Source organism: Euleptes europaea, chromosome 13 (genome assembly GCF_029931775.1).
Source record: "Euleptes europaea isolate rEulEur1 chromosome 13, rEulEur1.hap1, whole genome shotgun sequence".
In the NCBI taxonomy this organism is placed as follows: Eukaryota; Metazoa; Chordata; class Lepidosauria; order Squamata; family Sphaerodactylidae; genus Euleptes; species Euleptes europaea.
The window spans coordinates 15,795,087-15,811,545 of NC_079324.1; the positions used below are offsets into that span (position 1 = coordinate 15,795,087).

The 16,459-nt window shown below is 41.9% G+C and overlaps 1 protein-coding gene across 1 annotated transcript in view; it reads right to left on the reverse strand.

Moving 5' to 3' along the window:
* Positions 1–16,459, reverse strand: part of BRWD3 (bromodomain and WD repeat domain containing 3) — a 91,193-nt gene that overhangs the window by 43,907 nt on the left and 30,827 nt on the right. Inside the window, exons 10-14 of the mRNA XM_056858967.1 lie at positions 14,833–14,903; positions 11,419–11,519; positions 8,565–8,605; positions 3,798–3,902; positions 1,547–1,700 (exon numbers count right to left, since the gene is read on the reverse strand). Coding sequence (XP_056714945.1) covers positions 1,547–1,700; positions 3,798–3,902; positions 8,565–8,605; positions 11,419–11,519; positions 14,833–14,903 — 472 coding nt within the window. The remainder of the gene's footprint in view (positions 1–1,546; positions 1,701–3,797; positions 3,903–8,564; positions 8,606–11,418; positions 11,520–14,832; positions 14,904–16,459) is intronic.

A 16,459-nucleotide genomic window follows, 5' to 3' on the forward strand; every position in this document is an offset into this window, starting at 1 on the left:
CAGCGGGGAATCAAACCTGGTCCACCACTCTTAACCACTAAACCACACTGGCTCTCAGTTCAGTGCCTACTAGTACTGTCGTGGGTGCCGTCAGCAGTCTCTCCAGGGACTGGTCCTAGGACCTTCTGCAAGTATTGGCTCAGATCCTATACCTTCCTTCTGCTTGCAGGGCAGAAAACACCTAGTGCTGAGGAATACACTCTGCTGCAGAGAACCACGCAGTGCAAGCAGAAGGAAAAAGCACAGGGTGCTGTACCACTGAGCCAATGCTGCCCCCCCCTCTTCTTGCAAGGATGAACCTTGCCTAGATAGAAAGCACCATGTTGCAGCATGTAGTTGACTAACTGAAACACGGAGAAATCCAAATCAGTTTTCTCCACGCAGCTACATTCAGAAAGAGTAACATAAGAAAAAGAGTTGGTTTTTATACCCCACTTTTCTCTACCTTTAAGGAGTCGCAAGGCGGCTTACAATCAACTCCCTTTCCCCTCCCCACAACAGACACCTTATGAGGTAGGTGGGGCTGAGAGAGTTTGGAGGGAACTGAGACTGGCCCAAGGTCACCCAGCAGCCTTCATGCGGAGGAATGGAGAAACAAACTCAGTTCACCAGATTAACGTCTGCAACCCATGTGGAGGAGTGGGGAAACAAACCCGGTTCACCAGATTAGTGTCGGCTGGTCGTGTGGAGGAGTGGGGAATCAAACCCAATTCACCAAACTAGAGTTCGCCACTCTTAACCACTACACCACTCTGGAAAGGAAAGATACCTCTGCCAACAAACACAGACAAAATACTAGCCCTAATGAATCAAATCTTTCATCTGTATATATTTTTCAGACTTCAGACACACACAAGATATAGGATGTTTTTAATACACATGAAGAACTTATGTCTATAAAATATTATCAAAGTTAAACTGACTGGCATGCATTTTGGTTTCCACAGGCAAGATAATTCCTAAAGGGGAATGGGACACTTGATTTAGTCAAAGAACCTGACACCCTTTCAGGGAACACTCTGCGCCAAAGATAGTAAAAGTTTTTTTCCATTGCTTGCTTAAAAGAAAAGTTGCCCTCCAGTTTTTGTTTTTTCTTTCTTAGGGTTGGTCCAGCTCCTCCATCTTCCTATTGGTTTCCTAGATGCAGATGGTCAAAAGTTCAAGAGAGCAGAGGCCCAGAAGGAAGAGAAGTCCAGGGAGAGGAAATCGTGGAAGGCCCTGGATGCCCTGAACTGCACCTACTTCACTGAGTAGCAACCTTTCCTTCCTCTCTCCCTCCCACCCCCCGCCTTTCACTTTGGGCTCATTTGGGGCCACCTACGTATCTCCAACTTGTATTCCACAAGCATGATCATAATTTTCTTTAAAATGACCATTTCTAATTCATAATGATACCAACTCAGAAGGACAAATCTCTACAATAAACAACGCAAGATAAACTCCGGACCAGAGACCTGGTTCAGGGGTTGGCAAGACAAAGCTCTAAGCAGTGACTTATATTCTTTAGCATTCATCTTCCAAGTAATCAAACTCAAGTTCTACTTACAGATAAGGTGTGAAGAAGCTGCCCTGTAGAAGAATTCCACACTTTCAAGAGGAAGTTGTTGACCGCCGTGATAACGGTGGCATCATAGCGATCCCAAGCTACCATGGTCACCTTCAGCTTTGACACCTTGTCCTCTCCAGATGCAACACTATTCCTGAGCAATTTAGCAGATTAAAAAGATGTAGAAAATAGATGTATAAGTACCAACTTAATTTTAGATGAGTCGGACCTGCTTTTCACAGAAATCCCTTTTTTGGAGAGAGAGAAAAATACCATGTTAGAATTGTCTCTAAGTTGCATAAAACACAGTAAATATACAGTAAATATAATTGCTGAACTGTATTCTGTTGAACTTGGGAAGTACACTGTAATTTGGCTGGAGCACTTCTACAACTGTAGAGCTAACGGATAAACAAAGTTCATACAAGCAACAATAAGAAACACATTTTCTGCTTTAGAAAGGAGAACAGAAAATGCAGTCACATCATTCTTCCCTAACTTTTCTAGACAAGTGTGAGTGGAAAAAGAAAATAATCTGAGCACAATGCTGAGGGCACACTCCCAAATGAAAAACTTCTCCAAATGGAATTAGACCTTGAGAGGGAACAAGAAACTTCACAGAAGCCACTTATAAAACAGTCCAAGATGACCTGGAATGACTCGTCTGCTAAAATTTCAGTTTCTCATGTAGCAGGACCACAAGATTCTCTTTGGGGAAATTTTCCTCTCTTATGATGTCACAAGAGCTCCCTCTAGAGCAATTTAAATTGCAAATGCAACTCAAGCATAGATGAGATGAGTAAGTGAGGGACTTATATATCCAGAGGGGAATCCCCCACTATGGATCTGCACTCACTCCCTTTTCAATTGAAGTACAGTGCAATCCTAAAGAGATTACTTTGCGCCGACTGCACCAGGGTTTAAGTTTTAAACAAAATAAGTAGATTGCCCATTACTTTGCGCCGACTGCACCAGGGTTTAAGTTTTAAACAAAATAAGTAGATTGCCCTTTTAAGTGGGTAAACATACCAGCTACCTTATTTTTTTTTTTAAAAATTATAGCCTGCACAAAGCATGGCTATGGGCGGGGAGAGAAAACTCATCCCAAGGCAGAAAGATCTGCACTGGCTCCTGGAGGGAGATCTGTCCAGATGCAGTCTTCGTTTCAGGAGTAAGGAGAGCAACCCTCTCTACACGAATGCAAATGCCAAGCAGTATATTGTTTGCTGTAGTTCCTTTGAATGCAACATAATGATGTAAGCAAATCAAAGGGCATGGTCCTACCAAATCCTTTCATGGGATGCATGCAAGCGCATTTTTTTCAGAAACCTTGAGAGTTGTTTAAAAGCCACAATGGTTGAGCAGTTTGAGGCATGGGAGGAAAGAATTGCAGGGACTGATAGGAAATGTAGGGTCATGCATATTTTTGGACTGCGAACCAGAATTTAAGATTACTTGTTTGAAAAACTGTTTCCATTTCATGGTCTGCAAGGTGTTCAAATTACTAATGCTTTCTACTTCTCCATGGAGTTGAATGGATATTTACATCTCCTTCAAGCTGATTCCTATCAAACCCCATGGAGTAAACTAGTTGAATACCATATCCAGTCTTTAGGACTCTCCCTTTCTGACCTAAAAGAGCACGGGTCATTGGCAGCTCTTTCTTTTATCTTTCTTATCTGCTTGCAAAAACTGGATTCTGGAAGTACTACAATAAGAGCACGTAGGGTGTGCTCACCTCTATACCTAGGTCTAAACTTGTCATAATCCTTCCCAATGTACTTTGATTTTCTGATAATCCCGTGATACAGACGATTATTTATGTTGGCTAGACTGAATGCTGTCCCATCAGGGGAGTTAATAGGTCACTTAAATAGGGTGCCGTACTGTGAGAGAGTATGTCAATGTGGTTCTGGCAAAATAGACACTCTTCAGCATTTTTTGTTTAGCTCTGACTTGCTCAACGAGGCTAGAGACAGATGGATAAAGACTTTTATTCAGGAATCTGTCTCTGAACTGGATAATCTGAGGGTTCTTTTAGCATGAGTGGATTTTAATACTACCTTGGCAGTCGCCAAATTTCTTTCCCAGTCAATTAAGATTAAAAAATACTAATTTCCTTATGGGTTATTTAGATAGTTTCTTTTTTAAAATTTTATTTTGGTCTCAAAGTGACATTGTTCTGGGCTGAATTGGCCACACGAACAGTATCATAAAATTAGAGTATTACTAATGCTTTTGTGCCTTTTACCCAGTCATCTTGGTAGCCATATCCAACACCATATTCTTCCATTCTTGCTGTTGGTATTGCCATATTCTTGCTGTGCCATCTCTGCTTCCACTGACAAACCGCAGCCTGTAAGGGGGGGGGGGAAAGGGTAAGGAAGTCACACCCATGCGGCTCTCAACCCCTTCGGTCATCTTCCTGCATTCTGTTTGCCAGGGGGGCCTTAGGAATGGGTTCCTGGGCGGCAGCCAGGCTTACAGCCCCCTCCATCCCTGCATAATAACATCTTCAGCATTGCATTAGAGGAACAATCTCAACATCACCTCTAAGTTGGTAACCAATTATATAAACACAAGTAAGCAGGGCTGACTTGTACAATTGGCTTGCCATACAAGCGTACACATCTTCTAATGTGGGAACAGCCTATCTAACGCCACAGCCTTCCACATCAACCCAGCTGCAATGCTCTTCAAGGGAGTTTGTTCACACCTTCCCCAGGTAGTAATCAGGTATAAAGAAATTTAATAATGTACACCTATGCAAGAATCACTCTTTGTTGCCTTATGGTCTGCCATTTTAATATAGGCCTTTCATTAGCGTTGACAATATTGTCTGCGGGTGGGATACAAAGGCAAAAGATCATCACGCAAAGACGGAGTGCATGGCACACTGCTGAACGGATTTCATGGGTGCAATTCTGATCACGTCACATATGCCCAAGGGGCACCGTAACTGAGGGGGATAAGGTTTGTAATGCTGGGCAGGAACACAGTTTGTTTGCTGTGCTTGCACACTCCCCTCATTCCTCCTGCCTCCCTCTGCAAACAAAGCAGGACTCAAAGCTTCCCGCTATGGTCAAGTTTCAATTCACCATGCTATCTGAATTGCAGGTACCTGGGAGGATTGGAGTTTAAACCAGGATTAAAACCAAGATTTGGGATACTGGCTTGTAGGGAATATACAAACTACAGTTTGCTCTGGCATGGTGACCTGGAGCTCAATCTGACCTGAAAAATTTGAATCTTACTCTGTGCATGAAGGGAAGTGAGAGGAAGCGAAGGGAACACTCAAACAGAAGGAACCAATTGTGCTGAGGCCAGAAACTGACAAACCTTTGTTTAATATCAGTTGCTCTTTACATCTAGCCATAGTCAATCAATCAACTTTCATCTACTGATTCTGATGGGTTTTTCCAGGATTGCACCCATGGCTTATGCGATTGTTACAAGCTCCCATAATGCTTGTATGCTCCTGTGTTCTCTAAAAGAAGAAGCCCTGCAATTTTAAGCATATCCACTGGGGGGGGGGGGAATCACTGCAACGGAAAACATAACGTCATCTAAGGTCAGAATCAAACTTAGTGAAAGAAAATTAAATCCTTGCCAGGACTTTCAGCAGTGCTTTTGAGTCTCTGTGGCCAGAACAATGTGAGTTTACGATGTTAACGGTCAGATACAGCACAATACAAACAAGCTACAACATTCATTACATCTGGTTAACAGCTGTCAGATGGTCATGGCGTGAATTCAGTATTGTAGTTCAGACAAACAGCTTTAAAAAAAATCACATCAGCATCTCTCTTGAGAAACATATAATAGAAACAAGAGGAGAAAAAGAAAAATAAATAGCTGGGTTTTGCTCTCTCTCACTAATCCTGCCTATTGAATTGGAGACACGGCAGCGATTCCTAGGCATTTCTTTAGGCATGGTCCTGTAAAGATGGCGGTTTTGACCCTGTTCACAGGAGGTCTTTTTCCTATTGTCCAACCCAAGCCCTTAGTGTGGTTACTGGAACAGCTGCCACAATCGTGCTGTTCCAGTACTGTGCCCATTGCACAAGCCCTGCGAGAGATTTTTTTCTTGAAAGAGAAAACATGCAAATCCCACCCATAAAAGCCAAGGGACAGCCCAGTCTCCCCAACATATGCTCATACATATGGCCACAATGAAAAAGGGAAACAGTTGTGTGCTTTGCCTCCTTCTTCAGGGATAGAACTGAAGCTACGCAAACTGGTATCCTTATTACCCGCCCCACCCCCGTCCCTTCACTCCATCTTGTTTCCTCCACTCTTTTTTCCTTTCCGCGACTCACTTGATGAGAAGACTTCTGTGCTGTCTTTGTGAAACCCCCTCCTGTCCACTCTCAAATCCTGGTTGATCTCTCCAGGATAACCCCCCCCCCACACACACACACACACACACACACTACCACCTGTCCCTCTTTTCTGGTTCTTTCTCAACTGCAACCAAGCACACACCCCATTTCCCCCACTCTCAAAAAGCGTGTCCCCTGACCTACCCCTGCCAAAGGCCATTAAATTTCCTTTCCATCTCTTGTATTCAAATTCTTCCAGCGTGCCGCGTATGCAGTCCCACTTTCTCCATGCCAAATGCGCTCTTGATCAACTTATGAGGCTTGCACCCCTCCACACTACATGAAAATTGTCCTCACAAGAACACGTGGCAGTCTTTCCTCTGTCAAATCCAAAGATCTATACCTGTCCTTATCCTCACTGATTTCTCTGCTACCTTTGATTAACTTGCTTACACCTGTTATGCCCTGGGCCTCCATAACTGTGTCCTGAGCTGCTTCTCCTCTAATGGCTGTTCAGTGTTGCTACAGAAGGGAAGCTTTTCCTCTAGGATCTGTTTTTTGCTTCTCCGCATGCGGTCACTGGCTAACCTCATCAAACTACATGGCTTTCAGTACCACCCCTACATGAAGAGGCCCAGCTCTCTACCCCGACATTTCTGCAGCACTCTCTGCCTTGTCTGATCACTCGGACATCTCATCTTAAAATCATTATATCCATGAATGTCGTTCCTAAGGGGTATCGCTATGACTGAACTTCTCATTTTTCCTTCCAAGTCTTTTTGCATTTTCTTTGTTTACTGGCATCTTCCCTGATGATCACGAACGAAGACTTGACTTGCTCTTTAAGTCATGTCCATATTCAGCCCATTGTCAAATCATGTCACTTCTCCCTTTACAATGATACAAACAGACAGCCTTTCCTCTCCATCCCCTCAATGAAAACCCCAGTTATTTCCCACCTTGGCTGCCGCAACCTATTCCTCTGTTGCCTGCCATTATCAAAAGACAACAAAAATAGAAAATACAGAAAATATTTCTTTCGTGTGCATCAATTTGTGCCCACTGAAGAAGGCCCAAGTGGCCAAAACGTGTCTGGTCTTTTGTGGTTTATTGTGATGTGTATGGTTCATCAACTGTGTATGTTTTGTTTTTAATCTCAGCAAGACGTTGGTCTGCAGTTATTTTAATGAAACTTATTTTCAGGCCCTTTGTTTTTAAATAATTATTGGTGCACATGGAATAAATATTTTCTATATTTTCTATTTTTGTTGTCTTTAGCTCAATCTCTTACTTTTCTCACTGAGGATAGATTAAATGTACTACCACTGGGGGAGTTAGCAGGCAGGTTTTCAGGGATCCCTTTTTCTGTACCATTTTGTGATTGTAAATCAGGTAATTGAGATACTTGTTTGGCATTTTTTTAATCGATTGTAAAAAGCAGGATCTCGCTAGAGATGAATGAATTACAGTATATATTCAGAAGTGGGGGCCTGCCCTAAAGCAAAAGATAGTAGTAAAGTTATTGGCTGATACTGATCCAAACGTAACCCCCACTGTGGCAAATTTTTTATCAATAGCTTTTAATGATACTTCCTTCTACATGTATACTCTGTACATTGTATTTCTGTATGTTTGATTATCTCTATATTGCTGAATTTGTTTTGCTCATGACCTGTTGGTCCGCGAGCATAAAGGACAGAAATAAAAAGGACTCTTCTGTTGATTTTTGATTGAATTTGTCCCTTTTTTCCCTTTTGTTGCCTGTCATTATCACACATTAAACCTCTTCAGTTTAGCCAGAATTCTGCTGCTAAGCCAAGGGTACTCTATATCATACATGGCAATGGGAAGAGAATGGACAATGAACGGCAACTGCACTGTATCTAAGTGGGGGATCTGCTACACAGACTAGATCATCACTCCTGAAGAACAGACCCTATTAAATATAGAAAAAAGCTCAGAAAACTCTCCAAGCTGAGCCGAACCGGTAGGAGGGGTGAGCTTATTTTCTCAAGTCATAAAGCCAACGAGAAGAGCACAGAATTACTCAAGAGGCACAGCCATAAAACCGAAGACAGTGTATACGCCACACCATTCAGAGAAAAGATGTTCACAGCCTCACAGAGATGCTCATGTCAGGCTGGAGGTTATCTACAAGTACTTGTTGGGGAGTAAAGTTGAGCAAGTTGTCTGGAGCACTGTTAATTCAACCAACACTCATCGAGAGGAAATAGAACTTGAATGCAGAGGCAGCTCCATTCACAGAGAAACAGCCAGACCCCGAGAAACAGGTGCAGACTCAATGTTCACTAGCGACACAGCAGATGTGTTCATTGCTCCGCTATGACAAGATGCTTTTATTCAAGAGCCCAAAACTGGGCAAATGCTTTTTCTACAAAGTAGCAAATAGGGGTATTTTTCCTATTGTGGATTCCTGATACCATTGGAACTCAATGGGGAAACTGCTGCTGATTTCAGTGTGGCAGAGCGCCCTACTTCTATAACTGCAGGGCCAGCAATCCACCCAGGTAGGAATCTGCTGCCGAAGACTTTTGTTGCTTCAGACGAATCCCCTTCCAAAGTGTAAGCCTGCAGAACAATGGCTAGCATTTTATAAGATTCCTCTTTAAAGTTACTTTCTAAAGTGTTATGAAAACATAAACTTGTTGCTGAAGATGTCAAAAACACAGGCTTACCTGTCTCCATTGTTGCAGAACTGAACAGCAACTACTTTGTCCTTTAAATTAAAAAATAATAATTAGTCAACACTTTCTTTTCCATTTCCCCCCCATCACATGTTAGTCTTAACTGTTCCAAACCTCTTATGATCAGTGCCTTGTAGAAGGATCGCTGAAGGGCCAGCAGTGGATACCGGACAGTATGGAATACACAGTCAGATCAGTGTTAATTGAACAGGCAGAAGAAAATCCCTACCCTGATAGGCCTCCCAGTAACATCACCTGTCTTATGTGCCTGTTGTTCCCTGTGGCCACTGACATAACAGTCCCACCACCATTTTATGACCTTGTGAAACCATAGAGGGCGGCAGAAGGGTATTGTGGGGGAACTGAAATATATCCAATAACTGTTTCCTTATCAGATTTCAACTTGATTTGCTATTTTAGCATATATTCCACGCAGCTTAGTTAACATTAAGATGCAATGCTTAGTGTGTCTATGAAATTTCTGAAAAGGGGTTGTCTTACTCGAGCCATAATTGCCAATACACCCAGTGATAATGATAGAACTGCAAGGGCCTCCTAAGATACCTATCTAGGGATATCTGGATTTGTGCCAACTGGGAAAACAGGAATAAAGTTACAAATTAAAAATGGAAACTGCCAGCAGTAAAGGGGGGGCGGGATTATCATCCGGATACAAACACCAGTCTTTCTATACAGCCAGCATTATCCAGAAACTGTACAAAACAATATACGGTACCTCCTGCTTATCATATATGTGCTAACAACATGTTTAGCATATATGCCACAAGCAAGAATTTCCATTTCAAACACCCTTTTCAACATATTAAAAAAAACAGTGTCTAACCCAGCCAAGAAGACCACAGTATTAAGGGTAACCAGTAAGTCTGGATACCAAATTAAACTTTAGAATACCACTGATTTGTTCACTAAGGAACCATCATCTCACAGTTAAGTGTTACAATAAATGGCAACAAAATTAGCTCCAGGAAAAAAACCCCATAATTGTTAAAGTAATGTATACCTTTCAAAACACTAGCCTCAAGATTCTTTCTCTGATCAGCATCGGTTTCTAAAAGATCAGTACTTTTCAGTTCTCGACATTTATTTTCACCACAAGGGGAAAGATTTGCTTAGACTGAAACAAGCTTCTCTACTGTTCCTCATGAAAGCCTGTTTCTTAGGATTGGTGTGTATACCTTTCTAGTTTTGTCAATATGCTGCAGATGATTAGAGGAATGTGGAGCAAGCAATAAGATCTGAGAACTGCAAGGGTTTATCATGTATAGGAATTGGATTACCCAGCACTGAAGACTGTTTTACATATTTACAGTTATTAGAAAGTATTTTGAAGGAGTAAAGGGCTGCTAAAATACTTTTTTATAGTCTTGCCTTAAAAACACTTAGCATAATTCTAAAAGAGAAAAAGTCACATAAGAGGAATCCCCCCACCCAGTTCACCTCAAAATTCCAGTTTTTCCAATAGGGGGGAAGCTGGTTCTCCATCCCTATTTCCCCAGGTTTGGGTTTTTTGGTTTTTTTTAAGTCTTTCATGCCTCTTAGGGCTGCACCTGCGCCTTCCTGATCCCCACCCCAGATCATCGATGTGCTGATTTGCACCAACCCCAGATCATCGTAACAGGAGCTCACACTGCCATGCTTCTCAGCCACAGCATCATTAGCTAGGCTGCTTCTGTTCAAATCCAAACACATTCTTGTGAAGTTGTTCAGTGCAAAATGTTTTCAGCAGAAGGAGTACGGGGGCAACGATAAAATCTTTCACCAGAATAAATTTCATTGTTGTCGTGTATCATCTTTAGATTTGCAACAGCCAAAACAACGTAAGTCTTGTGGCAAGTCAAAGATGAATAAATAGACTGTAATAGAAGCTTGTGTGAGTTAAAGCCCAAGAGGGTTCACAGAAGCTTAAAAAGGTAAAGGCACCAAATCATTACTGACCCATGGGGTGATGTCACATCACAACGTTTACTAGGCAGACTATGTCTACAGGGTGGTTTGCCATTGCCTTCCCCAGTCAACTTCACTTTATCCCCAGCTGGGTACTCATTTGACTAGCTGAGTCAACCTTGAGCCGGCTACCTGAAACTGACTTCCGTTGGGATTGAACTTGAGTCATGAGCGGAGCTCATGTCCTGCAGCTTACCACTCTGTGCCATTGGGCACTCACAAAAGCTTACTCCCACATTAATTCACTAGCCTTTTAGGTGCCACATGACTCTTCATTACCCTTCTATTTCCCCCCTCTGGTTGTTATAAGAGATCATGTTCAAATGACATAAAAGTTTTACATGCTACCCCAAACCATCTTCTTTTGCAAGAACCTGATTCAATGTGTAAATGATGCTTAGACAAATACAGTTAGATTCGAGTCCAGTAGCACCCTGAAGACCAACATGAGTTTCAGGGTAGAAACTTTCCAAGATTCAAAGCTCCCTTCGTCAGAAAGATATTTCACTGTTCATTTCAATGGAGAAATAAATGTCTTGTGCAATGAAGAGCTCAAGTCAGAGTGAACCTGCAAGTACAGAATTAAACCAAAGCTCCCGAGCAACTTTTTAAACAGATGATGGACTTCATTATGTGGTGTTGGAATAGTACTGAGGGAGAGACCTGGGTTCAAATCCCCAGTTGGCCATGAAAGCTCATTGGGAGTGACTCAGCCTAACCTACTTCAAAGGGTTGTTGTGAAAATAAAATGGAGGGGGGTTTCCTATGTGTGCCACTCAAGCTCCTTGGAGGAAGGATTAAAAATATTTTAAAAATAAATACCAGTAGAAAATATTTTAAAAATAAATACCAGTAGATAATACCAGTTGGTTCTTCTTACCGTATGAGATTCTAATTCGGCAATTTTCTCTGGCGATTCAAAGCCCAAGTAATATATTCTTATCACATGGTCGGTGCTCCCTGTTGCAATAAACATGCCACCTAAGGAAAGGAGGGCAAAAAGCAAGTACATTTACAGCTTTTAATTCAGAGAGCATTATGCTGTTTATACAATAACCATTCGCTTTAAAACAGTGGTTCCCAACCTTTTTTTGACCAGGGACCACTAGGACTTTTTTGTTCAGTGCAAGGACCCCAAGGTTCAAAATAAAAATTCAGAGAATTTGAAAATAAACTTTAATCACAACTGTTAGTTAAACATTAAGCTTAGAATAATATTTGAATATATATATATTTATAATAGAGAACTTTTAATTGAAAATATTAATTTATTATGGGTTTATAACTTTGTTTCGCGGACCTTAATTTAGTTCTCGCGGACCCCTGGGGGTCCACGGACCCCTGGTTGGGAACCAGTGCTTTAAAATAAACATTTTAGGGGAATGAAAACTTTCGTTATATAATGCATTTTTCCTTCTGGAAAAGCTGGATATTTTGAGACCTTTGTACCTTTTAGATGGACCTTTGAGACTTAAAAACTGGGAATGTCTCTCAGCAAACCTACTCTGGGGCCACAGGGAATGTTCTGTGAAATAGGGTAAGGAGGTGTGATTCCTGATCAGCAGTTTAGGTAGGAGATCACTGGGAACCCCATGTACCAGCAAGAGCTATATGTCTTGGGGAACTGGTGTTGGCCTTTTAAGATTTTCCATCTTAAGATCTGTTAGCGGGCTTCTCAATTTTGACTCTGAAGTCCTTTACTGGAAAGGAAGTTTTATTTCAGCTTTTTCTGATATGTGGATTTACTCATTTGTAGATATACAGGGCTTTGTTTAAATGATTTTACACTATTCAATAAGCTGTTTTGAACTATTTGATCATTTATGTGCCATTTGGTTGATTAACACTGTATTGTGACTGTGATATTGATGGTGACTTCTGTATTCATTTTAGGAAACTGCCTGGAACAAAACATTAGAGAAGTGGTATAAAAACATTTTAATTACTCAAATTCGAAATTAACTTTATCATTAATAATTTGAACTCTGCTGAGAAAACAAAATTATTTAAGATGCACAAATTTATCCCAAAGGTCACTTGAAACAGTGGGCCACTTAAAAAAAAAACCTGATAGACTATAGACACTCACCCTGCCAGTTAAGATCTTCCACTTGGGCCCTTCTCTTTGTGGCCTTCCACTAGAGCTGAAGCAGGTAGTTATGTAGTTACCAGATGAAGGCCTTCTCTGTGGTGACTCCTGAATTATGGAACTTCCTCCCAATAGTGATTTGCCTAGAGCCTAATACATTGAATTGTAGGCACCAGGTCCAAACACTCTTACAGTACAATCACATTACTCTGGCCAAAGACCATTGGTTTCAATGGACTTGCACAGTAGTAACTCTGTTTAGGATTGCACAGTTATTTGCCAAACCTTGGTTTTGTTATATGTGGGTATCTGTTGGATGTTTATTGTTTGGTTTTTCTCCTGCTCCTGATATATTTTGGTGGTACTTTACCCCGCAGTGTTATTGTTTATATTGTTAACATTTAACTAGGGGAGGAGTTAAATGGTTTTACTGTTATACTGTATAAAGAGCTAACCTAGTGTAATGGTTATAATGTCAGACTAAGAGCTGGGAGTCCCAGGTTCAAATCTCCACTGGGCCAAAAAGCTTTTACTTTGTGACCTCGGGTCAGTCGCTCTCTTAGCCTAACCTACCCCACCAGGGTTGTTGTGAGGGTAACATAGGCGCAGACAACAATGTATTCCCTCCCTGAGCTTCTTAGGAGGAAGGATGGGAGAAAAATGTGCTACACAAAACCGTACTTGTTAGCTGCCTTTAAACCTACAGCTAAGCACTGGAACACATGCGGAAGGAAAAAAGGGAAGAATGAGTTGGGGAAAAAACCACAAATTTGGTATAGGACTCAAAGCACATATTGAAGTCCCACTAGAAGAGGATTAAGTGCATAAATGGTTTTGCTATATTGATTTGACAAAGAGAAGAGAACCACAGAGAAATTTATCACAATAGTTCTGTTTTCCACGCTTCAAAGGAAATATCCAGACATGAAGATCTCAATAAGGCAGTCTACATACAAAGCAAATCTGATGGCTGAAAACAGACTTATTTATTCACAAAATCTGCACCCTGCCTTTCTGCCCTCTATCAGAGCTACCAATGCATCTAACAGATTTAAAATATACATAATAAAAACATACCTTAAAAACAATTAAAAGCAAACAAAAACACATAATTAAAACATTTATAACCAAAGCTAAAATACACACACACACAAACATAAAAAAACATAAAAAAACAATTAAAACATAAAGAACAATAAGTAGAGTTGGTTTTCATATGCCGATTTTCTCTACTTTTTAAGGAGAATCAAACCGGCTTACAATCTCCTTCCCTTCTTCTCCCCACAACCGACACCTTGTGAGGTAGGTGGGACTGAGAGAGTTCGCAGAGAACTGTGACTAGCCCAAGGTCACCCAGCAGGCTTCATGTGGAGGAGTGGGGAATCAAACCCGGTTCTTCAGATTACAGTCCACCACTCTTAACCGCTACGCCACACTGGGATCACTAAGGGAACTCCAGATGAAAGAAAAAAGTCTTCACCATCTGACAGAAGACAGCAACAGACGGGGGCAGACAAGTCTCCCTGGGAAGAGGATTCCAGAGTTTTGGTGCCACAACTGAGCAGGCCCTCTCCCAGGTTGCCACCCACCTAATCTCAGAAGGCAGAGACACTTGAAAAAGGGCCTTGGAAGATGACTATAGTGGTTGGGTAGGTTCAGATGGGCAATCCTTCAGATATGCCCATCCCAAGCCATTTAATGACACAGTGCTACATTAGGGTTGCCAGCTCTGAGTGAAGAAATACACGGAGATTTGGGGGGGGGGAGGCTGGGGGGGGGGGCTTCCGCAGGCAACAATGCCATAGAGTCCACCTTCCAAAGCAGCCATTTTTTCCAGGGGAACTGATCTCTGTCATCTGAAGATCAACTATAACAGCGGGAGATCTCCAGGCCCTAGCTGGAGGTTGGAAACCATATGCTACAAAGAGTTAATACCTACCTGAGGATGAACCTTCCACCCATCAATTCCTAAAAGCAATCAAGTAACTGAGTTTCCTGTCTTCCAATAACTTACAAGGTATTTTTATCAGTTCATACTGGCTCCGCTTAGAAACTTTTACAAGATGGGTGCATTCCCAGAAAATTCAGTTGTATGCCGTTTTTCAAAATCACTGTCGCTCTTCCAAAAATATGAGACAGTCTTTCTTACATAAGGAATGTTCATAACCCTTAGGTAATTTCCTTTCCTGGAAAACATGTACATACCCGAGCTGAAAGATGAACAAGATATCTGAACACCAGGTCTTGATCTCTCAGCAAATTTAACTGGCCGATCCCTGAAATAATACATAACAAAAAAAGGGGGGGTGCAAACTTTAGTGTAGCTCCCAAAGAAACAATTCATATTTACAGCAGGTCTTGCAGCTGAATCCTACAACAACTTGCAGAATGATATTATGACTCCTAATGTGCTGGGAAAGTCACCCCTTCGTAAGATCATCACCACTGCAAAAGAAAGGCGACAACATGCCCTTAATTTGCACTGGTCAATAAAAAAAAAAGCCAGCCGGATATAGTGTCTGCAATAGCATGACAGTTAGCATCGATAGTATTTGCGTCTATGGATTGCTGCGTCTATGAAGCAGCAAACTCTTGAATGCTGGTATTTAAAACTGGGAAATTACAGCTTGCAAAACAGACGGAACCACAGATAACACTTTCCAGTTCCCAGATCTACAGCATGTACTGAACACGAAAGCAAAACCTCTAACAAAAAAAAGCCACAAAATGCTTCAGAGAGAACTGCCAGCAAATTATATCAGCTGTCTCAGTCACCTCTTCCCATTCATTTGCAGCTATCTCAATCAAAAATCTTCTGGCTGAACAAAAAGATAGGTGTGACCTTCGAGACGAGGGTATCCCATTCACGGCCTGAATTTCCAAAGGAGGGCTCCTCCAAATGTCAGGTCAGTAAAACTGCATGGTAGCCTGAATTAATCAGGAATCCAGTGGCACCTTGAAGTCTGTCAAAATTTATTCCAGCATCAGCTTTTGAGAGTCGGAGCTTGCTTCATCAGATGCATGGTATATCCAGCAAATGGACATGCACTTCGTACATCTGACCATGTGATCCATGACTCACAGAAAACTGACGCTAAATTTTGTTAGAGTGCCACTAACTACTACTACGACTACCACCACCATACTAATACTAAATACATATATTTCCTTATTAAAATTGCTCTACCCTGCCTTTTTCATGTGGGCTCAGGGTGGTTTATATCATTTCACTGAGGGTTAAACTGGATAAATTACTTTTGAGGGCCAACAGTGCACATGCAGCTCCCCAGGGGAGCAAATAGGACCTCCAGTGTCCTTTTAGGTTGGGGCAATGGTGTGGAAGGAGGTTGAAGCCCTTTCTCCCCCTGTGCTATGGTTCTGCTCTAAACTGGGGCCCAGCAGATCTGGGAAATGGGTGCCCAGCAGCGTAAGCTGTGGCTGAGTTAGGTTGGGGGGACATCAGAATCCAACTCTCATAAAACTGTCCAGTCCAGTCTGTAACTTAAACCCACAGTAAACTCACATAAAGCCACAAGCAGCCAACTGTCTGTAGCCCCCATACCCTCTTGAACACCATGGGGAACAATAACCCCTTGAAGAATTCCCCAAAGACCTACATGCCCTCCATGTCTCCTCTGGAAGCCTCTTCCATAAAGCAGGAGCTACCCCTGAAAACCTGACCTGGATGGCCCAGACTAGCCTGATCTAGAAACACAATTTCTTAGGCGGTCCTAGCAGCTCCATAGCTAATGACTTTTCTGCAAGGGGGAAAGAAGGTTCCTTTTCTCGGCAAAACAAACTCACATTCGCCTTGAATAGAAGCTATTCCTGT